Source organism: Tursiops truncatus, chromosome 11 (genome assembly GCF_011762595.2).
Source record: "Tursiops truncatus isolate mTurTru1 chromosome 11, mTurTru1.mat.Y, whole genome shotgun sequence".
Taxonomy (NCBI): Eukaryota; Metazoa; Chordata; class Mammalia; order Artiodactyla; family Delphinidae; genus Tursiops; species Tursiops truncatus.
Window position 1 is genome coordinate 88,014,590 of NC_047044.1, and position 26,466 is coordinate 88,041,055.

At 35.2% G+C, this 26,466-nt stretch overlaps 1 protein-coding gene across 6 annotated transcripts in view; it reads right to left on the minus strand.

Annotated features, from left to right (window-relative positions):
- The window catches only part of PIK3C2G (phosphatidylinositol-4-phosphate 3-kinase catalytic subunit type 2 gamma), a 366,119-nt gene that overhangs the window by 76,383 nt on the left and 263,270 nt on the right, over positions 1-26,466 (minus strand). For all 6 annotated transcript variants that reach the window (XM_019936917.3, XM_019936884.3, XM_073788986.1 and 3 more), the window contains 3 exons: positions 19,521-19,710; positions 18,667-18,788; positions 14,915-15,023 (listed from right to left, as the gene is read on the minus strand). In XM_019936917.3, coding sequence (XP_019792476.2) covers positions 14,915-15,023; positions 18,667-18,788; positions 19,521-19,710 — 421 coding nt within the window. The remainder of the gene's footprint in view (positions 1-14,914; positions 15,024-18,666; positions 18,789-19,520; positions 19,711-26,466) is intronic.

The window sequence follows — 26,466 nt, forward strand, 5'->3', positions numbered from 1 at the left end:
AAGGAAAAAACCTACAAAAAACAAGCCCCAAACAATTAAGAAAATGGTAATAGGAACATACATATAGATAATTACCTCAAAAGTAAATGGATTAAATGCTCCAACCAAAAGACACAGACTGGCTGAAAGGATACAAAACAAGACCCATATATATGTTGTCTACAAGAAACCTACTTCAGACCTAGGGACAAATACAGAATGAAAGTGAGGGGATGGAAATAGATATTCCACACAGATGGAAATCAAAAGAAAGCTGAGGTAGTAATTCTCATATCAGACAAAACAGACTTTAAAATAAAGACTATTACAAGAGACAAAGAGAACACTACATAGTCATCAAGGGATCAATCCAAGAAGAAGATATAACAATTGTAAATATTTATGCACCCAACATAGGAGCACCTCAATACATAAGGCAAATGCTAACAGCTATAAAAAGGGAAATTGACAGTAGCACACTACTAGTAGGGGACTTTAACACCCCACTTTCAACAATGGACAGATCATCCAAAATGAACATAAAAAAGGAAACACAAGCTTTAAATGACACATTAAACAAGATGGATTTAATTGATATTCATAGGACATTCCATCCCAAAACAGCAGATTACACTTTCTTCTCAAGTGCTCGTGGAACATTCTCCAGGATAGAACATATCTTGGGTCACAAATCAAGCCTTGGTAAATTTATGAAAATTGAAATCATACTAAGTATCTTTTACAACCACAATGCTATGAGACTATATATCAATTACAGGAAAAAAAAGTGTAAAAAATACAAACACACGGAGGTTAAACAATACACTACTAAATAACCAAGAGATCACTGAAGAAATCAAAGAGGAAATCAAAAAATGCCTAGAAACAAATGACAATGAAAAACAACGACCCAAAACCTTTGGGGGGCAGCAAAAGCAGTTCTAAGAGGAAAGTTTATAGCAATATAATCCTACCTCAAGAAACAAGAAAAATCTCAAGTAAACAACCTAACCTTACACCTAAAGCAATTAGAGAAATAAGAACAAACAAAACCCAAAGTTAGCAGAAGGAGAGAAATCATAATGATAAAATCAGAAATAAGTGAAAAAGAAATGAAGGAAATGATAACAAAGATCAATAAAACTAAAAGCTGGTTCTTTGAGAAGATAAACAAAATTGATAAACCATTAGCCAACTCATCAAGAAAAAAATGGAGAAGACTCAAATCAACAGAATTAGGAATGAAAAAGGAGAAGTAACAACTGACATTGCAGAAATACAAAGGATCATGAGAGATTACTACAGGCAACTCTATGTCAATAAAATGGACAACCTGGAAGAAATGGACAAACTCTTAGAAAAGCACAACCTTCCGAGACTGAACTAGGAAGAAATAGAAAATATAAACAGACCAATCACAAGCACTGAAATTGAAAGTGTGATTAAAAATCTTCCAACAAACAAAAGTCCAGGACCAGATGGCTTCACAGGCAAATTCTATCAAACATTTAGAGAACAGCTAACACCTATCCTTCTCAAACTCTTCCAAAATATAGCAGAGGGAGGAACACTCCTAAACTCATTCTACGAGGCCACCATCACCGTGACACCAAAACCAGAAAAAGATGTCACAAAAAAAGAAAATTACAGGCCAATATCCCTGATGAATTTAGACGCAAAAATCTTCAACAAAATACTAGCAAACAGAATCCAAGAGCACACTAAAAGGATCATACGCCATGATCAAGTGGGGTTTATCTCAGAAATGCAAGGATTCTTCAACATACACAAAACAATCAATGTGATACACCATATTAACAAATTGAAGGATAAAAACCATATGATCATCTGAATAGATGCAGAAAGAGCTTTCAACAGAATTCAATAGCGATTTATGATAAAAACTCTCCAGAAAGTGGGCATAGAGGGAACCTTCCTCAACATAATAAAAGCCATATATGACAAACTCACAGCCAACATTGTTCTCAGTGGTGAAAAACTGAAGCCATTTCCTCTAAGATCAGGAAAAAGACAAAGTTGCCCACTCTCACCACTATTATACAACATATTTTTGGAAGTTTTGGCCACCTCAATCAGAGAAGAAAAAGAAATAAAAGGAATCCAAATCGGAAAAGAAGAAGTAAAACTGTCACTGTTTGCAGATGACAGGATACTATACATAGAGAATCCTAAAGATGCTACCAGAAAACTACCAGAGCTAATCAATGTATTTGGTAAAGTAACAGGATACAAGATTAATGCACAGAAATCTCTTGCATTCCTATACACTAAAGATGAAAAATATGAAAGAGAAATTAAGGAAACACTCCCATTTACCACTGCAACAAAAAGAATAAAATACCTAGGAATAAACTTACCTAAGGAGACAAAAGACCCGTATGCAGAAAACTGTAAAACACTAATGAAAGAAATTAAAGATATTACAAATAGATGGAGAGATATACTATTTTCTTGGATTGGAAGAATCCAAGAAACAGATTTTACAAACAGATGGAGAGATATAGTATTTTCTTGGAAAGAAATTAAAGATTTTACAAACAGATGGAGAGATATACTATTTTCTTGTATTGGAAGAATGAACATTGTGAAAATGACTATACTACCCAAAGCAATCTACAGATTCAATGCAATCCCTATCAAACAACCAATGGCATTTTTCACAGAACTAGAATAATAAATTTTACAATTTGTATGGAAACACAAAAGACCCCGAATAGCCAAAGCAATCTTGAGAAAGGAAAACGGAGCTGGAGGAATCAGGCTCCCTGACTTCAGACTATATTACAAAGCTACAGTAATCAAGACAGTATAGTACTGGCACAAAAACAGAAATATAGATCAATGGAACAGGATAGAAAGCCCAGAGATAAACCCACACACATATGGTCACCTTATCTTTGATAAAGGAGGCAAGAATATACAATAGAGAAAAGACAGCCTCTTCAATAAGTGGTGCTATTAAAACTGGACAGCTACTTGTAAAAGAATGAAATTAGAACACTCCCTAACACCATACACAAAAATAAACTCAAAATGGATTAAAACCTTAAATGTAAGGCCAGGCACTATAAAACTCTTAGAGGAAAACAGGCAGAACACTCTATGACATAAATCACAGCAAGATCCTTTTTGACCCACCTCCTACAGAAATGGAAATAAAACCAAAAATAAACATGTGGGACCAAATGACACTTAAAATCATTTGAACAGCAAAGGAAACCATATACAAGACAAAAAGACAACCCTCAGAATGGGAGAAAATATTTGCAAATGAAGCAACTAACAAGGGATTAATCTCCAAAATATACAAGCAGCTCATGCAGCTCAATATCAAAAAAACAAACAACCCAATCCAATAATGGGTAGACACCTAAAGAGACATTTCTCCAAAGAAGAGACACAGATTGCCAACAAACATATGAAAGGGTGCTCAACATCACTAATCATTAGAGAGATTCAAATCAAAACTACAATGAGGTATCACCTCACACCGATCAGAATGGCCATCGTCAAAAAATCTACAGACAATAAATGCTGGAGAGAGTGTGGAGAAAAGGGAAACCTCTTGCACTGTTGGTGGGAATGTAAATTGATACAGCCCCAATGGAGAACAGTTGGAGGTTCCTTAAAAAACTAAAAATAGAACTACCATACGACCCAGCAATCCCACTACTGGGCATATACCCTGAGAAAACCATAATTCAAAAAGAGTCATGTACCACAATGTTCATTGCAGCCCTATTTACAATAGCCAGGACATTGAAGCAACCTAAGTGTCCATTGATAGATGAATGGAGAAAGAAGATGTGGCACATATATACAATGAAATATTACTCAGCCATAAAAAGAAATGAAATTGAGTTATTTGTAGTGAGGTGGATGGACCTAGAGACTGTCATACAGAGTGATGTAAGAGAAAACAGAAAGAGAAAAGCAAATAACGTATGCTGAAACATATATATGGTATCTAAAAAAAATGGTTTGTTGAACCTAGGGGCAGGACAGAAATAAAGACGCAGATGTAGAGAATGGACTTGAGGACATGGGGAGGGGGAAGGGTAAGCTGGGAGGAATTGAGAGTGTAGCACTGACATATATACACTGCCAAATGTAAAGTAGATAGCTAGTGGGAAGCAGCTGCATAGCACAGGGAGATCAGCTTTGTGCTTTGTGACCACCTAGAGGGGTGGGATAGGGAGGGTAAGAGGGAGATGCAAGAGGGAAGAGATATGGGGATATATGTATATGTATAGCTGATTCACTTTGTTATACAGCAGAAACTAACAACATTTTAAAGCAATTATACTCCAATAAATATGTTACAACAAATAAAAAAAACCCAACACAGATACCAGATACAGTCATACCTTGGAGATATTATAGGTTCAATTCCAGACCACCATAATAAAGCAAATATCGCAATAAAGCCAGTCACATGAACCTTTGGTTTCCCGGTACATATAAAAGTGATGTTTACAATATACTGTAGTCTGTTAAGTGAGCAATAGCATTATCTCTAAAGAAAACCAATGTTAATAACTTATGTAAAAATACTTTACTGCTAAAAAAAATGCTACCTATCATCTGAGCCTTCAGCGAGTCATAATCTTTTTGATGGGGGAGGGTCTATCCCTGATGCTGATGCTGCTGACTAGTCAGGGTGGTGGGTGCTGAAGGTCGGAGTGGTTGCGGCAACTTGTGAAAATGAAACAGCAGTGAAGTCTGACCCATTGATGACTCTTTTTTGACAAACGAGTTCTCTGTAGCAGGCAATGCTGTTTGATAGTGTTTACCCACAGTAGAATGTATTTTGAAATTGCAGTCAATCCTTTCAAGCTGTGCTGTTACTTTATCAACTAATTTTTTTGTTGTCATTTCAGCAATCTTCACAGCATCTTCACTAGGAGTAGATTCCACCTCAAGAAACCACTGTATTTGCTCATCCATAAGAAGCAACTCTTCCTCATCTGTTAAAGGTTCATCATGAGATTACAGCAATTCATTCCTATCTTCAGACACCACTTCCAATTCTAATTATCTTGCTATCACATCTGTAGTTACTTCTTCCACTGAAGTCTTGAACTCCTCAGTCATCCATGAGGGTTAGAATCAACTTCTGCCAAATTCCTGTGAATGTTGATATTTTGACCTCTTCCCATGAGTCATGAATATTCTTAATGGCATCTAGAATGGTGAATCCTTTCCAGGAGGTCTTCAATTGACTTAGCCCAGATCCTCAGAGGAATCACTATCTATAGCAACTATAGCCTTAAAAATTGTATTTCTTAAATAATAAGACTTGAAAGTCAAAATTACTCCTTGATCCATGGGCTGCAGAATGGATGTTGTATAAGCAGGCATGAAAAAAACATTAATATTGTACATCTCCATCAGGTGCATTGCCAATGAGGAGTAATATTTTGAAAAGAACCTTTTATCTAGGCAGTAGCTCACAACAATGGGCTTAAAATATTTAGTAAACCATGTTGTAAACAGATATGCTCTCATCCAGGTTTTGTTGTTTCATTTATAGAGCATAGGGCACAGTAGGTTTAGCATAATCTTTAAGGGCCCTAAGTTTTTTGGAATGGTAAATGAGCATTGGCTTCAACTTAAACACCAGCTGTATTAGCCCTGACAAGAAAGTCAGCTTGTCCTTTGAAATTTTGAAGCCAGGCATTGCCTTCTCCTCTGTAGCTATGAAAGTCCTACATGGCATCTTCTTCCAGTAGAAGCCTGCTTTGTTTAAATTGAAAATCTGATGTTGAGTACAGCCATCTTCATCAATTATCTTAGTTAGATCTTTTGGATAACTTGTTTCAGCTTCTACATCAGCATTTGACGCTTCACCTTGCACTTTGATGTTATAGAGACTTTCCTTAAACCTCTTCAACCAACCTCTGCTAGCTTCAAATTTTTCTTCTGCAGCTTCCTCACCTCTCTTAACCTTCATAGAACTGAAGGGAGGGGCTTCCCTGGTGGTGCAGTGGTTGAGAGTCCGCCTGCCGATGCAGGGGACACAGGTTCGTGCCCCGGTCCGGGAAGATCACACATGCCACCGCAAAAAAAAAAAAAAAAAAAAAAAGAACTGAAGGGAGTTAGGGCCTTGCTCTGGATTAGGATTTCATTTAAGGGAATGTGTGGCTGGTTTGATTTTCTATCCAGACCACTACAACTCTCTTTTATCAGCAATAAACCTATTTCTCTTTCTGATGATTCATGTATTCACTGGAGTAGTACTTTTAATTTCCTTCAAGAACTTTTACTTTGCATTCACAATTTTACTAAGTGTTTGGTTCAAGATGCCCAGCTTTCTGACTATCTCATCTTTCAACATGCCTATCTCACTAAGTTTGATCATTTCTAGCTTTTGCTTTAAATTGAGAGATGGGCAACTCTTCTTTTCACTTGAACATTTAGAGGCCACTGTAGGGTTACTAATTGGCCTAAATTCAATACTTTTGTGTCTCAGGGAAAATAGGGAGGCTCAAGGAGAGAGAGAGAGATGAGGAAAAGGCCAATCAGTGATGTGGACCAGAACGCACAACACTTATCAAGTAAGTTCAGAGTCTTATATCGGTGCAGTTTGAGGCACCTGAAAACAATGACAATAGTAACATCAAAAATCATTCATCACAGATCACCAAAACAAATATAATAATAGTGAAAAAGTTTGAAATATTGTGAGAATTACCACAATGTGACACAGAGACACAAAGTGAGCAAATGGTGTTGGAAAAATGGCGCCAATAGACTTGCTCAAAGCAGGGTTGCCACAAACCTTCAATTTGTAAAAAAAGCGTAATGCCTGTGAATGGCAAATAAAATGAAGTACAATGAAACGAAGTATGCCTGTATCTCCCTTTACTGATATGACAAGCATCCCTAAGGATGGGCCTCAGAACATACTTTTTAAAACCTCCTCACATTATTCTGAAACAACTGATCGCTAGGTACTATTTTTGCACCCTTGGCCAGAAAGTATACAATGTAGGCAATCAATAAACATTTGTTGAATGATGGAGACAGTAGATTTTGAAAGTGGTCCCTATTGTGCCAGTGCCGACATTTGATTTTTGTTGATTTTATCTTTGTTAATATAGCACTAACTTATTTATTTTGTAGTATAGAAAGGATGACTAATATACAGATGTAGGATTTACATCTTAGGAAGATATTTTCTTGTACTCCAAATACTCATTGTACAAAATTCAAGTAAATTATTAGGAGGGTGTTACTTTGGGAGAAACTCCTATAATATCAGCTTCCTTTTGTTTGATACTATTACGGGACCAAATGGGATTGCTCTATTTGGGAGTCCAGTGTTAGAAGATGGTTGATGTATTCTCACTTGGAGCATTTCTGGAATCTGTGATTTCACAGTCATATCTCATATTTGATGATATAAATAAATATCTCTTCTTTTTTCTTCTATTTCTTCTCCTTTTTTCTCCCCCACTCAAATCCTAGATCTTAATTCATCCAAGATAAAAACAGTAAGGTGTTTGAAATTTCTTCAACCTTCCTTTCCCTAAATATTGACCAATAGAGTTTAAGAACAATATAAAAACATCTCTTCTTGGGGCCTCTACAGTAGTACTTTTTAGCACATTAGCAAATGTGAATGTGATGAAAACTGTGAGGTACACGTTTGGTGGTCTTGTTCAGCTTTCTCTATGCAGCTGTGATTATGATAAGCAACAATATTCATTAAATCTTGTTGTGATAAACTGCACTTTGCAAGTCTTCCCAACCTGTATATGTCTGACCCCTTTGCTTTTCCCCTTTCATAATAATCTTCTGCTAACAGTTCTATATGAACCCATACTCTAGGCAGATATACTTACGAGTTCCCTATTGAAAGCTTGCTGCCATCTGAAGACAGATCTCAAAATTTATCCTATTCACACTAGGACCAGAAATCAGAAGCCTCTCCACTTTGCACTGACTTGCCTCTGCTTAAATAGGCCAAAGCCTAACACTTTCAACGGTTACTAGATATTTTGTCAATTATCCTGAAAAGGCACAATCTTTAAAACAGCTTTAGTATAATCAGTAAGGCAGCTCTCAGCATGAAAGATGACAATCCCATCCACTATCCCCTCAGCGCTTTCCCTTAGAGACAGTTGCCATATCCAAGTGTCCTTCACTATAGCAAAGTGAATGGACATGACCTTCAGAGAATGTCAGAGTTAGTAAGGAACATTAAGATTTCAACCTAATATATTCCTGAATATGCAAAAAAGCACTTGAAATCCAATGAAATAAATTCAGTTGCCTTGATCCTATAGGACAGAAGCTTAGAACTCATTTCCCATTACTCACTGATTGAGACCTAAATACTAAATATATTCAAAAGATATAATACAATTTATATTGAGTATGCTAATATAATACATAAATTCATGAATATGCAAGATACCTACACATAATTATTGACTATACTGTAGCTTTCCTATTGTCTAATGCTGTTTTCAACAATCATTTTACATCTTTGTTTTCAGTTATCCTATTATTATACATGGTTCTGTCCCCACGATGAACAGATACTGTTCATTTCTTTCTCTTTGTTCATAACAGATATATTACAGATGTGCTCTGAGTGATCTTTCTGAAGGGTAAAATCATGACCCAGTGCACTATTAATGCTTATCATTTAGAGCATGGCCAGGCAGTCCTCCTGGGCTTGGCACTAGGTAACCTGTGGAGCCTGTCCTCAAGCTTTCAGCTAGCAGGATTCTCAAGATCATTCTCTACCAAGCCAGAGGTCTCTGTTCATGGGGTTAATGTGGCATTATACTGTGGTGCGAGAAAAAAAAATCAAATTACATTCATATTTATTTTATAATATCATCCAAAATTTTTTCCAAATTTTGTATTATTTTTCCACAAATTTTAAAGCATTTATCACTTATTAGTGTAGTAGTTTATATATTAAAAATAAATAAATTATATGTTTTGGAAACGTGCTAATTTAAAATAAAACTGGTAAGGTATAAGAATAAATAAGTTAAGAGACTGCTAAATACTTTTTGGATGCAAAGTTTCACTCTCCTAGGTTTTGAAAAAAAACATAAATCCTATAGGTTAATATATGTTAATAATTCTGTAATTTTTCATTTAAAATATATATTAAATGTTGACAAGATTATAAGTTTGCTATATACATGGGTAAAATTAAATGAATATAATCATTGAGTTCTTTAAGCTTCCAAACAAGAGAAAAGCATGTAACCATAATGCATGCTTGTCCTTGTAGTTCCCCTTGTCTGGCACAATTTTTCCCCAGTTTCCATTTACTAACTTCTGTTTGCCCTTTAGTAACAACTTGAAAGCCATACTCCCTGGGATGCCTTCTCTACTTCACTGGGAACTGGGTTAAGTATACTTTCTTAAGTGCTCAGGCACTTGTCCTTTGATACAAAACAGCAACTCTAGCTGAGCCACCAGCCTGGAAATAATATTGTAGCACAATGTGCTTGAGTCCAGATTTGCAAAAAAATCAACGATATAGTAGGGTACCTTAGTATCTACTACATTGGAAACCAAATGTCTGATCATGTTCAAACTGCAGAAAAAAAAAAAAAAAAGGAAAGATGACCAGAGTCTGAAATAATGGTTCTCAAACATTGTCATGGATTAGAACACCCTGGAGGGCTTGTTAAAACACATTGCTGGACCTCATCCCCAAAGTTTCTGATTTAATAGGTCTAGGATGGGACTGAAATTTTGCATTCTTATAAATTCCCAGATGAGGTTCCAACCACAGTCCAGAAGCTGAGCTTTGAGAACCACTAGTCTTAGGAGCTAGTGATAGGTATTTAAAAGTTTCTCCTCTTGACCCTGACTATATGCAATATAAAGCAGTCATTATTGACAATTGTGATTTTTTTTCTAATAGCCTTAGGATGCTTGTGATCTGAATTGTGGAATTTTCTTAAGTAGGTCTATTCATCATCAAACCACAATATTACACAACTGGGTGGTATAGCAATAAGCCAACATCCTGAATCAGCAAACCTACAGTTAGGAGACAATTTTGAATACATTCATTAATATATTTATTTTTAAATTTCAGTAAGGTTTCCTTGATATATACTGACTTAATCTACTATACAACATGTAATTAAAACAATTCACACTCTGACTGGAAAGTAATCTCATCTAATGTCTTTCCCAAGCTCCACATGGAGAAGGAAGGTTGTTGAATTGACTGCTGAGAAAAATAGGGTTCTTTGACTCAGTTAAGTCCTGGTTATGGGGTCGGTTGTAGTCCTCCTGTTACAGTGCCTGTAACTTACTGAAGTTCAAAGTATGTCTGTATATACAGCATGATATTATAAATGTGTTTCTTAGGTCAAAGTATAACTGGACTGCTGCTAGGATTTAATCAAGATGGTAGGAAAATGATCAAATCACTATGTTGTACGCCTGAAACTAATATAATATTGCAAGTCAACTATACTTCAATAAAAGTAAAAATGACTAGAGTCCAGGAATGGTCTGTTAATGTCCTAATCAAGGCTGCACTATCGGGGTGCCTGCATAGAGCAGGAGGAAATAAGAGGCTCCCAATATTTTAATCAGGCAACCCATACTAGAGGCAGTCAGTGTAAGTAGTTCTGTTAAACTCTCACAACTCAATCAACAATAGGTATTTTACAAATGCTAATTATTGATATAATTAAAAGCATGCTAAATTTGGGGGAGAGGATGAGGAAGAAGAAGCAGAGCTATTAAATCTTCATCTTATGACACATAAATTTAAAAATTGCTTTTTCTTTTCTTTTTATTGTATCTATATGAGATGATAGATGTTAACTAAATCTATTGTGGTAATCATTTCACAATATATGTAAATCAAGCCATCGTGCTGAACCCCTTTAAAAAATGGACATTATTAATTAGCATACTGAATATCAAAGGATTTTGTTCATAAAAATGGTAGCTTGTTGACTAGCATGATTAATGTTAGAAATGGGCTCTCATTGGTGACATTAAAGTTATTCCAGACATGTGGATTAGCTAAAGGTATTCCATAAATAGTCTCCATTCTTATATCAAAAGGCAAAAAACCTAACAGGCCTTGAACCTTTACCCTTAGAGATGATGTTTTAGATAAATCCCTAAAAGATCCTATGTCTAGCCAAGAACTCTGGAGGATTCTGTTAGCTTCGTACCTGCCTTTGTAACTTACATTTGTCTCACAGGAACCTTGCAAGCAAGATGGTGATAAGAATTTAATAGTAAAGGGAGCTAATCCTTCCTTGAGTCCTCAGAAGGAGTTGTAACAGCTGTGTGCATGTGTAGGTTGTATGCACATGTGTGTATGGGGAAGGATCTTAAGAGTCCTTTTTTTGATGCATATGACAGAAGAGGGCAAAATTGGGGTCTGGCATGTCTCTTCAATTTTCTAGGCCACTCAGAATCACTGATGAGTAGTACCAAAACCTCACCAAGAAATCCTTAAATACTTTTTTCAGATGGGAATTGACCACAGACTTAGATCCTCTGAAATAGTTACCTATGAGAGACAAGGTTCATCAGAACACAGGATGTGGGGGAGGAGGCAGAACAGCAGATATTTCTGAAAGCTGAGGGGTAGCATGACTGCAGCTGTAAGCTCCTATTTTTAGTGATATTGGATTTGGTCATTTAGTCCAGACCTCCTAAAGAGAATAACTGGAATAATTAAACAATTTGTTTTTAAACTTTGCTTGAAAGCATCAGAGAGCTAACAAGATAGTGAAGAATTACCAGGCTAGGATCTGGGGCAAGACAGTCTTGGGGAAGTGAGCTTGGGTTTGGGCACAGCTTTTCTGTTGTGGGTTTTTAATTGATATAGGTTGAAGCAGTGGAATGGCTGGGAGGTAGAGCAGCACTTTTGACCACCTTGCAGAGTTAAGAGGAAAAGGAATGGAATCCAGAGCTGCCAAGTAGATTCTTGGTGAGTCTGCCTTACCTTGGGTTTAGATCCAAAGTGGCTACATCTAAGGAATAAGGATGAACCAGTAATAGTGCCCCACAAGAGCTACAGTTCAGTTTTGAATAATCTGAATCCCTGCAACTGAATTTCAGCAACCCTAGATTGTTAATGTACTCAGATATTATAATTCTCTATACCAGGATAACAGTAACATAGGCATCCAATTTTTACAAAGGACATTGCAGTACAATATGTGGCCACAATAAAAAGGAAAATAACCAGGCTCACAATGGAACAAGACTACATAATTAAAAACCAGCAGAAACATTCGAAAATAAAAAGGTACATGCAGTAGGTACCAATATTGGAGTTTTTAGGAAGATTTTAAATAACTATGCTTACCATTTTTGAAGAAATAATAAAAAGGACAGATTTTCAGCAAAGGACTAGGAACTGAAAAAAAAAAGGAAATTCTGAAACTGAAGAATAATTGAAATTAAGAACTCAGAGAATGGACTTAACAGTATGTTAAACACAGACCATTAGAGAATAAACAACCAAAAAGATAAGTTAGAAGAAGCTATTCAGAAACTAAGTCATAGAGGACAAAGAATTAAAAATACAGGAGTAAAAGTATGAGACATAGAGGGTACAATGAAAAGGATAGACATATATGTGATTACAGTCCCAGAAAAAGAGGAGAGAGGAAATAGTATGAACAATATGTGAAGTGATAACGACTGAGAACTTTCCAAAAGTGATGAAAGACATCATGGCACAAATTCAAGAAGTGCTGAAGCTCAAGCATCATCAGTAGAAACAAAGTCATATCTGAGCAAAGTAAAGTAAAACGGCAGAAAACCAACAGTAAAAAGAACAATATTGTAAAGAATAAAAAAACTTTTTCAAAGAAGAAACAAATATAACAGATGGATTCTAAACAAAATCAATGGAAGCTAAAAGACAATGAAATGATAGCCTTAAAGTTTTTAGAATAAAATCATTGCTATCCAAATGCTCAAATACCAAATAGTCAGCAAAAATATCCTCCAAGAATGAAGGTAGACTAAAAACTTTTCAGACAAATGCAAATTTAGAGGGTTTTTTTTAGCAGCAAATTCATATTAGGGGGAATAGTAGATGGTGTTCTTCAGGAAGAAGGAGAACAATCCCAGACAGAAATTCAGAGTTACAGGAAGCAATGGAAATGAGATATGTGAGTAATATTAAATATCGATTGCAAAAACAACAATAATAATTACTTAGGAAATTTATGGATACAGATACAGATATGTATTTTTACTACAGCATATAAAACTCAAGTGGGTGAAATAGACTTAAGCCATGGTCCAGGAAATTCATAGTGAAAATTTTATAAATATTTTTAAGGAATGATAAAGAAAATACAATACTGTATATAAAAACTTGTGGGGTGCTATTAAATCTTGATTAGGAGAGAGGATTTAGAGTTTTAAATGGGTAAGTGAAGATAGGTTGAAAATAAACAAGTTAAATTAACTATCTGAGGATGTTATAAATAGAATGGAAGCAGAAGGAAGGAAATAATAAAGGTAAAAAATAAGTGAAACAGAGAAATAATACAATAGAGAGGGTCAATAAGTCCCACATTTCATTCTTTACAAAGATTGGTAAAATTCATAATCCTCTGGAAGTATGGATCAGGAAATATGTGTGAGAAATCGAAGAGTGAATACCTTTTCAGATCCTATAAATGTTAAAAAGATTATGATAGGATATTATGAATAACTTTATGCCAATAAATTAGCACAAATTCCTATAGAAATGTAACTTAACAAAGAGACTCAAGAAGAAATAGGAAATGTGAAATGTCTTATAGCTCTTAAATAAATTGAATCTCCAGACCTATATGACTTTACAAATTAAAGAAATAAAACCAGTTTTATACAAACTGTTCCAGGGAGTAGGGAAAAAAGCAATAACTCTTTGCAACTAATATTATGAGTCTAGCATGTTCTTGATTCTGAAACCTGGTAATGACTTTGTAAGAAGGAAAAACTCCAGGCCAATCTCTGTCATAAATAAAGATGAAAACAAATGCTCAAGAAAATGTTAAATCAAATCCAATAATACATAAAAAGTATAATACATTACATCCATGTAGAGTTTACCCTAGTAATGCAAATTTGTTTAAAATTAGAAAGTTCTTCAGTGTAATTCACCACATTAGCAGAGTAAAGGAGAAAAATAGGATTATTGGTGATCATTGTGCAGCCCAGTAGATTCAGAAAAAAAATTTGATACATTCAACCTTCTTTGTAAAAACTATTGGCAACCTAGGAATAGAAGGAAACATAATAAAGGGGACCTACAAAACCTACATACTTAATGAGGAAATATTAGACACTTCTTCCCTGGATTCAAGAATAATGTAGGTATATCCACCATTACCACTTCAATTCAATATCTATTGAAAGCCCTAGAGAGTACAAAATAGCAAGGAAAAGAAATACAATATATGAATATTGGAAAGAAAAAAATAAACCCTTGTTATCCGCAGACAATATGATTGTAAGTTGAAAAACAATACAGATAATTATTAGAATTAAAAGTGAAGTTAGTAAGATTGTTAGGTAAAATGTCAATATACAAAATCAGTTCTATCTATATAATGGTGAAAAAACAGGAAAAGGATTTTTATAAAAAGTACTATATCTAGTATAACAAAATACTTCTAAGCCCTCTATGCACAGAACAATAAACAATTATTGAAAAAACATTCTAAAAATACTTGAATATCATAATGGATCGAAAGATATTAAGATGCAATTTCAAGTAAAGTCCCGGTTGGTTTTTGCATGGAATTGACAAGATAATTTTAATCTGTACATTTGTTGAATAAATGTAGGACTAAAAATGTTATCATAAAGTATTTAAAAATATTCCCAGTAATAATACATAAAACAGTCCATATTTTATGTAAAAATATAAAAGTAAATTGTAACATACGTTTGCAACTTCATACGATCCATTTAATATCTGTTCCATGTAATGATTTAGATCTCTGAATCTTTTGTGATCTGAATTTGTAAAAGGTAAGTGCCACCAATGAGGAAACCTGTTTTAAAAGAAAAAAGTATATCTTCATTAGTTTGAAAATTGGCATCTGTATCTTAGAATTGTTCATAAAGTTAAGGCTGCATCAGATGGAAGGGCCACTGAAAACGTTTTTTTAAAAAACCATAGAATGCATGATTAATTCTGAGAGTTTTATTAACATGGCTGTGGTCACTTGTGCTATTTTAACTATCATTGATATTAATACTAATTTAATTTAACATACTAAATTAATATATATTTTCCTTCTTACTGTATTTATGGCAGACCACACAATTTGTCCTTTAAATACATGTGGGGGGGTTAATAAGTACTTTTCTGAGTTTAATGATCATAATTTTCAAAAAGGTCATATGGTATTGTTTCCTCTGGGTTCACGAGGGACATTGCTACACTAACTAGATTAAACATTTTACAAAGCATATGCTTCCATCTGGTCTTTTGGAACAAAGTATCACTTTCCCCAGGGGTCTAGCTTGCAGAATTTCCTCTTCACTATCTGATGATTCATCTTGATGGGCTAGACGTTGATTACGACCAATTATTGGTGGCATGACCTATTAATGGGAAGCATTTGGCAACACGTTTTGCTGGTTAAATGTATCTTTTTAGGAACTATCTAGCGGCTTCCTCTGACTGCAGTCTTGCTGTTGCTTCCTTCCTCTTCTGCTTCCTCTGGGCAAAGGAGCATGGGGGATGGTGAAGGGTTGTTAGCAAACACACAGAAGTATGTGAAAACTGCAGGACATCCCATCCATTGCTTCCTGTTGGAAGTGTCAGGGAAGTCCAAAATAATATTTCTGTGCATTTAAATAATTGACATTTTACTTTTTTACTCTTGCTTTACTCTTACTAAGGCTTAAAGTGTTAAAAATTTTCTTCCAGATTTAATTATCATAAAAATTATTACCATATATAATTAATCAAGACATAGAAATACATTTGATAAACAGTGGTTTTGCTGCTTTTAAATATTAACTTATATAACTGTGGATTAATTTTCTTTATTGTTAGAATAAAATGGAGTTCAACATCAGTTCTATTCCTTTTTTATAGATGTATGTACTAAAAAAGTATTGTGTGTAAATAAGTACATGAGAATTAAGGAATTCAGCTCTAGTAATGTCATTCAGTTGTTTAAAATGCTTTTGAGTTATATGTCAAATATAACATAGTAATCAGTTCTTGAAAATGATTTTTTAGGATATTTTATCTGACGGTGCTATCATGTCCTCCCTCAATTTTGTTCACACCAAAGTTTAAGAAACACACGACCTGCAAACAGATTTGATACCTGGTTATTAGAGTAATTCATTTTCTCAATACCAACACCAGTAGTTTGATTTGCCCTTTATTTAATCCTCAGAGATTTTTTACTCCCTGGGACAGTGTACCAAAATAAAATTCTGGATGGCTGGGAGAAGACCAATGGTGAAATTAGGAGAGGGAAAGGAAATCAACCTTTCTCAAGCAGGTGACTTTTAAAGAAGACCATTAATTTCAAGGAAGATTCCTATGCCTCTGTATTCTCAGAAGTTGGAAGAGGTACAGTCTGATTTGAAGACCACTGTTACATGCTATGACTAATTTGAATTTTATTCTATATGACTCTAACTTTCTGATCATACTTTCCAGATTGGGTTTATATAATTCTCATAGAGCTTCTCTTAGTAAATTTAGGAGTCAGAGGAAATCTTGCCCTCATCCTTCTTCTGTATGCATTGCTATAAGCCAGAGCTCCTTTGGGACTGTTAGCATACAAATATTGTTCAAGGCACAAAGGACTAAATATTCCTCCTCTCCACACATTGCTTGAATGATTTTAAAATCAATTTAGGTCCCATCACCAGGCAAGAGTTGTTGAACAAAACAGAATCCTAACTAAAGCTGAAAATCGAGAAGAGGCATATGGAGAGAGATTATTGGCACTTTAAAGTTTTACAAGTTATACTAATATGTATTGGGAAGAGGAAAGAGTACAACAGAGACATTGTTGAAACAAAAGGACAGCCATTTAACAAGAATGAACATATTTTTAAATCATTAATTATTAGGGTACAATGGAAACCACTAATGTTGAATTCAATATTTGCAGTCAAACTGAATATTTTTGCCAGTATTTCCTTTTCCTCAGTTATTACATTAGATGTTTTCTGATAACTCTTAAAGCTGATGTTGTCTTTAAGTTTCCACAATGACATTCCTTCCCTCTCAGTCTCTTGAATGTGCTCTTACTCTGATGACTTTCTGATGTTTAAAGCATCTGTATTTCAAAATCTCTGTGACATTTGCAAGTATAGTTTTTCATCAGTGTGAACTACACAGTCTTCAAAATAATGCACACTATCTCTCCATCCATTGGCAACGTTGTTTAGATTTACATTTTGGTAAGTGACTAAGTCCTGAAAGTCTAACAAAAATCCACATGTACAAAGTATGTCAGGTCTGGTATGAACACTCATATTGTTAAAGGACAATTTACTCAACAAAAATTCTGCTATAGTTGGCTCTCCCTGTCTGCAGGTTCTACATCTGAAGATTGAACGAACTGTGGATTGAAATATTAAAAAAAAAAGTCCGGAAAGTTCCAAAAAGCAAAATTTGAATTTGCTGCATGCCAGCAACTATTTACATAGCATTTACATTGTATTTACAACTGTTTACATAGCATTTATATTGTATTAGATACTATAAGTGATCTGGAGGTGATTTAAAGTATACAGGAGAATGTAGGTAGGTTATTTGTAAATACTATGCCATTTTATGTATAGAACTTGGGCATGCAAGGATTTTGGTATCCGTGGGAGGGGTCCTGGAACCAATCTTGTGGATACCAAGAAACTACTCTATAGATAAGATGACATTTGATTTGCCTAAGTGCAAATAACATAATTTCTAAGAAGTTCACCTTTTTAAAGTCAAGGTGCACCTCTGGTCAAGATACACACTCAAGTCTATAACATAAATTTGGCTAGCTCTAAATAATGAATTTTAGAAGGTTTATTTGAACAGAAGTATTTTCAATTACATTATTTATGCTTAATATTTTTTCATTATAACATGAACTGAGCAATGGTTTTCAAGACTGCAAAATGAAGATAATGACAAATTAAATTTGGATAACCCAAGTCCAAGTTAATAATTAATGATAACGAAAGTGAGTTGATGTTAATATATTTTACTTGTATACTAATTGATATTGACAAAATTTTCTGGTACAGCAAATAAATATATCAGAGCTTTTTATTGCAGTTATCTGTTGAAAGAGAAGATATATCCAATTTTGTTCTGCATTTTCAATTTCAATTTTATTTTTATAGAAAACACTAAAACAATCAAATTTAAAAACAGGCAAATAAAACAATTTCCCTGATAATCAATGAAAAATAAAATTGGTTATGATTTTTTTTGTCTACAAACTCAATGGCTGAAAGCAAACAAAATTGAAAACCTTTATTCTGTTTTATGAGACAAAAGGTTCTCTACTCTGAGAGCCATAGAGACTCTGCTGGGATAGGTTCAGTGGCACTGGAATCAGAATGTTGTGTTGTGTTGCCCACAAATAGAAAATCCCATAACCATAATTTTTCCTTATGTTCAGGGACAAGTACTAAAGTCAAAAAACAGTGGAGGACAGTCCTTACTCTGGGAGGGCCAATGATGCAAACTTCTTTTGAAGTTGGCTGTGAAGTTTTGAAAACTGGTCAAATGATTTTTCTGTCAGGCTTGTTTCATTGTTACTGTGAGTCACCTGGATTAGATAAAGCTGCAGAAAATAAAGAGACAAAATCAGAAGATGGCAATATCAACCTTCAATACATTCTAAAATTCTGTATCATGTAAGCTAAACAAAGTAAGAACCTCTCTGCAAAAAAAAAATCATCACAAAAGATAAGAGATGCAATTTGTAAAGGCAAAATTACCTATAAACACAGTATATAAAAATATCATAATCTTAGGTGCTGGGAACAGACTGCCTAATTTCTGATCTTCTTTTCTTGTGGACATTTTTTTTTTTTTTTTGCGATACGTGGGCCTCTCACTGTTGTGGCCTCTCCCATTGCGGAGCACAGGCTCCGGACGCGCAGGCTCAGCGGCCATGGCTCACGGGCCCAGCCGCTCCGCGGCATGTGGGATCTTCCCGGACCGGGGCACAAACCCGTGTCCCCTGCATTGGCAGGCGGACTCTCAACCATTGCGCCACCAGGGAAGCCCCCTTTTTTTTTTCTTGTGGACATTTTAATTAGGTCTTGATTTATAGTCTACCACAGGGCAGAAACTGTTCTCTTTGGTGGTTCTCTACTAGTAGCTCTGGTTATTATAATTTCTCCTTGGAACATCCGCCTTAATGGAACTTCTGTTCAAACTGTAACTGATTTTTCAGTTGTGTAGCAAAAAAGAAAAATCATGGTATAAGGAGGAATGTGTAGCATAGTGAAGGGAAGTGTGAGATGTAGTCAAATGATATATAAGTCAAGATGACAGACTTGAGACTTACATGCCTAGTTTTCTTGCTGAACCCTAAAATTGTTGCTCTTTGGATTAACTGGGTCGCACTCATCGTACAGGATTCCCGGGAAAAAGTCTGCGAAGTAGATTTGGCAGGATTTATGGCTGTCATTTGTGCAAGTGTGTGGATCAAGTTATTCAATTTAACAGGGAAACACTCCAGACTTTCCTTTATTTTCCTAGAGAAATGAAAAAGAAAAGATAGTGAGTAACATTCCCCTGAGTTGACTCATTTCATTTGAGTTGTTTCCTTGTGTTAGATGTGGAAGAAAAAGTCAAGGACCATGCCTATTTATTTGGAGTCCCACTATTAAACATTATTTTTATAAACTTCAAATTCACATCTTGAACTGTTAGCAAATATAAAAGAAACTTTTGTGGTGAAATATAAAACTGTAATTGCAATGTTTGTATTTTGACTTCTTTTAAGTTTGTTTTTGATTTTTAGGGATGATTTTTTAAAAAACCAATTTGTTTATAATTATTTAAAATATTTACACAATTCCAAAAGTTAAATCTACAAAACAGTGTATATACCAAGAAGCCCAACATTTATCCCTGAACTCTTTACGCTATTCCCTTCTTCCCCCATACGTAAACATTTTTTAAAAATTATGATTTAACTTTCATTGTTTTATTTTTAATTTTATTTTTGTGTTATTTGTGTCCCTCTGTCAACTCTCTTACAAAAAAGTATAATACTATATTTAATATACACATATTTTATATGAAATGCTTTTCACTCTGGTTTTTTTTTCCTTTTTTTTGGTTTGGTTTTGGTTTGTCTCCGCTTTATTATTATTATTATTTGTATTTAAGAAGGTTTGCAATTGTGTTCTAATGGTATAATAAATATCTTTAGATAATATCCTTTATCCCCTCTGCACCATCTTGTCCAGTATATGACTTGCAGTGTTATCCTTTTTATCCCAGTTAATACAATAAAGCAAACATTATGCTCATTCCACTTTTCATATGTGCTTCCTATTCCACTTCCATTTTTTATAGAGCTATTCTATCCACATCATATGGTATCTATACTATACATATTATACAGTCTCTCTTTTAACTATCATTAAATATTATCTGCTCTACAAGTCTTTATGTCACATCCCTCCAGTCATTTTGACTATCTGATGGTCATTTTCCGATAAATTCCTCAGGAAGTGCTCAAGGAAATAAGTTTCTGAGTTCTGGGTGTTGATAACAGTTTTTCTGTGGCCTTTATACTCCAAAGTCCATTTTGCTGACTAAAACACCCTTGGCTCACATTTTCTTTTTTGAGGGTCATAAAAATATTATTTAACTTTTTTTCGGAATAAAGGATTACTGTCCAAAACTCTGATGACATACTGAACTTCTTTCCCTTACAAATGACTTGAACTTTTTGCTTAGATGCTTAAAGGAAGTTTTTTCCCCCTAAAAGTCCAATAGTTTTTCCAAAAATATGTTTCAGGTTTGTTATTCAGGGTAACTTTTCTCAATATACAAAGTGTCCTTTCAATATGTAATTTCAAGACTTTTCATTTTCCAGAAAACTTCTTGAATTATGACGTTAGTATTTCCTAAAATACTAAATATAAAATTCAGTTTTGATAGTTTTTTTAACATCTTTATTGGAGTATAATTGCTTTACAATGGTGTGTTAGTTTCTGCTTTATAACAAAGTAAATCAGCTATACATATACCTATATCCCCATATCTCCTCCCACTTGCATCTCCCTCCCACCCTCCCCATCCCACCCCTCCAGGTGGTCTCAAAGCACCGAGCTGATCTCCCTGTGCTATGTGGCTGCTTCCCACCAGCTATCGGTTTTACATTTGGTAGTGTATATATGTCCATGCCACTCTCTCACTTTGTTCCAGCTTCCCCTTCCCCCTCCCTGTGTCAAGTCCATTCTCTACGTCTGCATCTTTATTCCTTTCCTGCCCCTAGATTCTTCAGAACCATTTTTTTTTAAATTCCATATATGTGTGTTAGTATACGGTATTGGTTTTTCTCTTTCTGACTTACTTCACTCTGTATGACAGACTCTAGGTCCATCCACCTCACTACAAATAACTCAGTTTCGTTTCTTTTTATGGCTGAGTACAATATCATTGTTTATATATACCACATCTTCTTTATCCATTCGTCTGTCGATGGGCATTTAGGTTGCTTCCATGACCTGGCTATTGTAAATAGAGCTGCAATGAACATTGTGGTACATGACTGTTTTTGAATTACGGTTTTCTTAGTGTATATGCCCAGTACTGGGGTTGCTGAGTCATATGGGAGTTCTATTTTTAGTTTTTAAGGAACCTCCATACTGTTTTCCATAGTGGCTGTATCAATTTATACTCCCACCAACAGGGCAAGAGGGTTCCCTTTTCTCCACACCCCCTCTAACATTTACTTTTTGTAGATTTTTTGAATAATGGCCATTCTGACTGGTATGAGGTGATACCTCATTGTAGTTTTGTTTTGTTTTTTTTTAATTTTTGAATTTTATTTATATTTTATACAGCAGGCTCTTACTAGTCATCAATTTTATCCACATCAGTGTATACATGTCAATCCCAATCTCCCAATTCATCACACGACCACCCCTACCCCACCACATTCCCCCCTTGGTGCCCATACATTTGTTCTCTACATCTGTGTCTCGATTTCTGCCCTGCAAATGGGTTCATCTGTACCATTTTTCTAGAATCCACATATATGCATTAATATACGATATTTGTTTTTCTCTTTCTGACTTACTTCACTCTGTATGACAGTCTCTAGATCCATCCACGTCTCAACAAATGACCCAATTTGGTTCCTTTTTATGGCTGACAAGTATTCCATTATATATATATACCACAACTTCTTTATCCATTTGTCTGTTAATGGGCATTTAGGTTGCTTCCATGACCTGGATATTGTAAATAGTGCTGCAGTGAACATTGGAGTGCATGTATCTTTTTGAATTATGGTTTCCTCTGGGTACATGCTCAGTAGTGGGATTGCTGGATCATATGGTAGTTCTATTTTTAGTTTTTTAAGGAACCTCCATACTGTTCTCCATAGTGGCTGTATCAATTTACATTCCCACCAACAGTGAAAGAGGGTTCCCTTTTCTCCACATCCTCTCCAGCATTTGTTGTTTGTAGATTTTCTGATGATGCCCATTCTAACTGGTGTGAGATGATATCTCATTGTAGTTTTGATTTGCATTTCTCTAATAATTAGTGATGTTGAGCAGCTTTTCATGTGCTTCTTGGCCATCTGTATGTCTTCTTTGGAGAAATGTCTATTTAGGTCTTCTGCCCACTTTTTGATTGGGTTGTTTGTTTTTTAAATATTGAGCTGCATGAGCTGTATATATATTTTGTATTGAGGTGCTCTTATGTTGAGTGCATAAGTATTTTCAATTGTTATATCTTCTTCTTGGATTGATCCCTTGATGATTATGTAGTGTCCTTCTTTTGCCTCTTGTAATAGTCTTTATTTTAAAGTCTGTGTTGTCTGATGTGAGAATTGCTACCTCAGCTTTCTTTTGATTTCCATCTGCATGGAATATCCATTTCCATCCTCTCACTTTCATCCTGTATGTGTCTCGAGGTCTGAAGTAGGTTTCTTGTAGACAACGTATATATGGATCTTGTTTTTACATCCATTCAACCCGCCTATGTCTTTTGGAGAGAGCATTTAATCCATTTATATTTAAGGTAGTTATCAATATGTATGTTCCTATTACCATTTTCTTAATTGTTTTGGGTTTGTTATTGCAGGTCTTTTCCTTCTCTTGCATTTCCTGCCTAGAGATGTTCCTTTAGCATTTGTTGTAAAGCTGGTTTGGTGGTGTGAATTCTCTTAGCTTTTGCTTGTGTGTAAACGTTTTAATTTCTCTGTTGGATGTGAATGAGATCCTTGCTGGGTAGAGTAATCTTGGCTGTAGGTTTTTCCCTTTCATCACTTTAAATATGTCCTGCCACTCCATTCTGTCTTGCAGAGTTTCTGCTGAAAGACCAGGTGTTAACCTTTTGTGGATTCCCTTGAATGTTATTTGTTGTTTTTCCCTTGCTGCTTTTAATATTTCTTTATATTTAATTTTTGATAGTGTGATTAATACGTGTCTTGCATGTTTCTCCTTGGATTTATACTGTATGGGACTCTCTGTGCTTCCTGGACTTGTTTGACTATTTCCTTTCCCATATTAGGGAAGTTTTCAACTATAATCTCTTCAAATATTTTCTCAGTCCCTTTCTTTTTCTCTTCTTCTTCTGGGACCCCTATATTTCGAATGTTGGTGCATTTAATGTTGTCCCAGTGGTCTCTGAGACTGTCTTCAATCTTTTTATTCTTTTTTCTTTGCTCTGCTCTGCAGCAGTTATTTCCACTGTTTTATCTTCCAGATCACTTATTCCTTCTTCTGCCTCAGTTATTCTGCTATTGATTCCTTCTGGAGAATTTTTAATTTCATTTATTGTGTTGTTCATCGTTTGTTTACTCTTTAGTTTTTCTAAGTCCTTATTAAATGTTTCTTGTATTTTCTCCATTATATTTCCAAGATTTTGGATATCTTTACTATCATTACTCTGAATTCTTTTTCAGGTAGATTGACTATTTCCTCTTCATTTGTTTGGTCTGCTGGGTTTTTACCTTGCTCCTTCATCTGCTGTGTGTTTCTCTGTCCTCTCATTTTGCTTAACTTACTGTATCTGGCGTCTCCTTTTCGCAGGTTGCACGTTCTTAGTTCCCGTTGTTTTTGGTGTCTGCCCCCAGTGGCTAAGGTTGGTTCAGTGGGTTGTGTAGGCTTCCTGGTGGAGGGGACTGGTGCCTGTGCTCTGGTGGATGAGGCTGGATCTCATCTTTCTGGTTGGCAGGACCACATCCAGCAGTGTGTTTTGGGGTGTCTGTGGCCTTATTATGATTTTAGGAAGCCTCTCTGCTAATGGGTGGGGCTGTGTTCCTGTCTTGCTTGTTGTTTGTCATAAGGTGTCCAGCATTGTAGCTTGCTGGTCATTGAGCGGAGCTGCGTCTTAGCGTTCAGATGGAGATCTCTGGGAGATCTTTCGCCGTTTGATATTACATGGAGCTATGAGGTCTCTGGTGGACCAATGTCCTGAACTTGGCTCTCCTGCTTCAGAGGCACAGGCCTGACACCTAGCCAGAGCACCAAGACCTTGTCAGCCACATGGCTGATAGCACATGCTGAACTTTAGGCCTTTCTAGATATTTTTTTGTTATATTACTTTGGTTTTATTTTTCAGGAAGTTAATTATATGTATACTGGATATTTATTGACTTCATTTCTTTTTGTTTTAAAGGTCCTCCTTTGTTTTTTTCATCTTTTTTTCTCTGGAGGTATTATCTATTGTGCTGTTTTTATTTTCTTCTGTGTTCTTTGTAGTTTACTATTTTTAAAAGTATCCTTTCTTTTATTTTCTAATTTTTGGGGGGTTCAATCACTTCATTTCTGAGTTTTCTCTAATTGTAATCTATATTGTTCCAGCATATTTTATTATTTTCTTAATTTCTTTTAGATCAATTTGTAATGTAAGGATACAGTTTATCCCTTGTTAGGAATGTCTTTCTGGCGTATTTTCATTGAAGAGATTTTATTTTGCATCTTATTTCTTTTTTAAAATTATAATTCTGTATGACATTCAGATATGATCCATTTTGCTTACTCATTTTAATATAAAATTAAACTTTCAGGAAGGAGTAGAGGCTTTTCAAGGGTCTGAAGCTTTCTTTCCTGTTGCTATCACAGTGGTAAAAACACTGTTTCATACTTTCTGAGATATTCCTCTTTGGCTTCTCTCTTTGCCCCCAATTTTTTCTGGATTGTGGTTTTCCTTTGCTCCTATGATCTTTCTCCTTTCATTTGGATTATAGTTCCAGCAGTTTCTCTTCAGCATAGGACTATTTCTAGGGAGGAATCACCAGTTACCTTTGAGAGTTTATAGACTTCTCCAACCTTTTCAGATTTGCCATGGAACCTTTGCCCTTCCTTGTGAATTGAAGTGTGTAAAAATCCTTCCCAGTTTCAGCTGCTAAACAGCTTATCAAATGGGCCCGCTCAGGTTTCCAGTGAGTACCTGTGGGCTCTGTGGAATTCTGTTCTCAGGTCAATCAGATAACATGTTGCTTCCTTAGCTTCCTCCCATAAGATGCTGTTACAAAATAATTGTAACTTGATTTGCCCCATCTGCTTGTATTTTAGGATTCTTAGGAATACCTTGTTACCTAGTTTTGTTGTAGATGTTGCCCGTAGTTTTGGGGTTTTGCTACCCTGTTTGATCTGTTTTATGGAAGAAATTCCAGGGACACTAAAAAACTTGATTTTTAAAAAATAATATATAATTCAAGCCATACAGTAAAATATTAAGTAAAATGTGAAAAGTTCCCTTCATCCATCTTCCGTTGTCACTCTCCTCCCCCAAAATAACTACTATGAACAATCTGGTAGTATTCTTTTGAGCTTTCTCTATACACTTGCACAAACCAACAGACACACAGCCAGACACACTATTCTTACTCCTGTTACATGCCAGGTGCATGTTGGGATGTAGCAATGAAAACAAAAACAGACAGAAATGTGTCCCCTTAGAGAGATTATATAATGTGGAATTCAGACCATAATGAAATAAACATGTAAAAATATAGGATTTGAGAAAGAAATATATACCATAGAGGAAACTAAAATAGAAATTGGGGAGAGGGAATATGGGGTAGGGAACAGTGTTGTAATTTTAAGTAGGATGGTCAGGGACAGTCTCACTAAAAAGATGAGTTGAATGATTTGACAAAAAACTTAATTTGCCAAGAGCATAGGCCATGGAAATTTCTGATAGAGGAAATTCTAAGCAGAAACAACATCTCATCCAGAAGCTCAGAGGTAGATGGATGACTGGTGATTGACAGACAGCAAAGAACAGCAGAGTGGCTGACAGAGCGAGGAGTG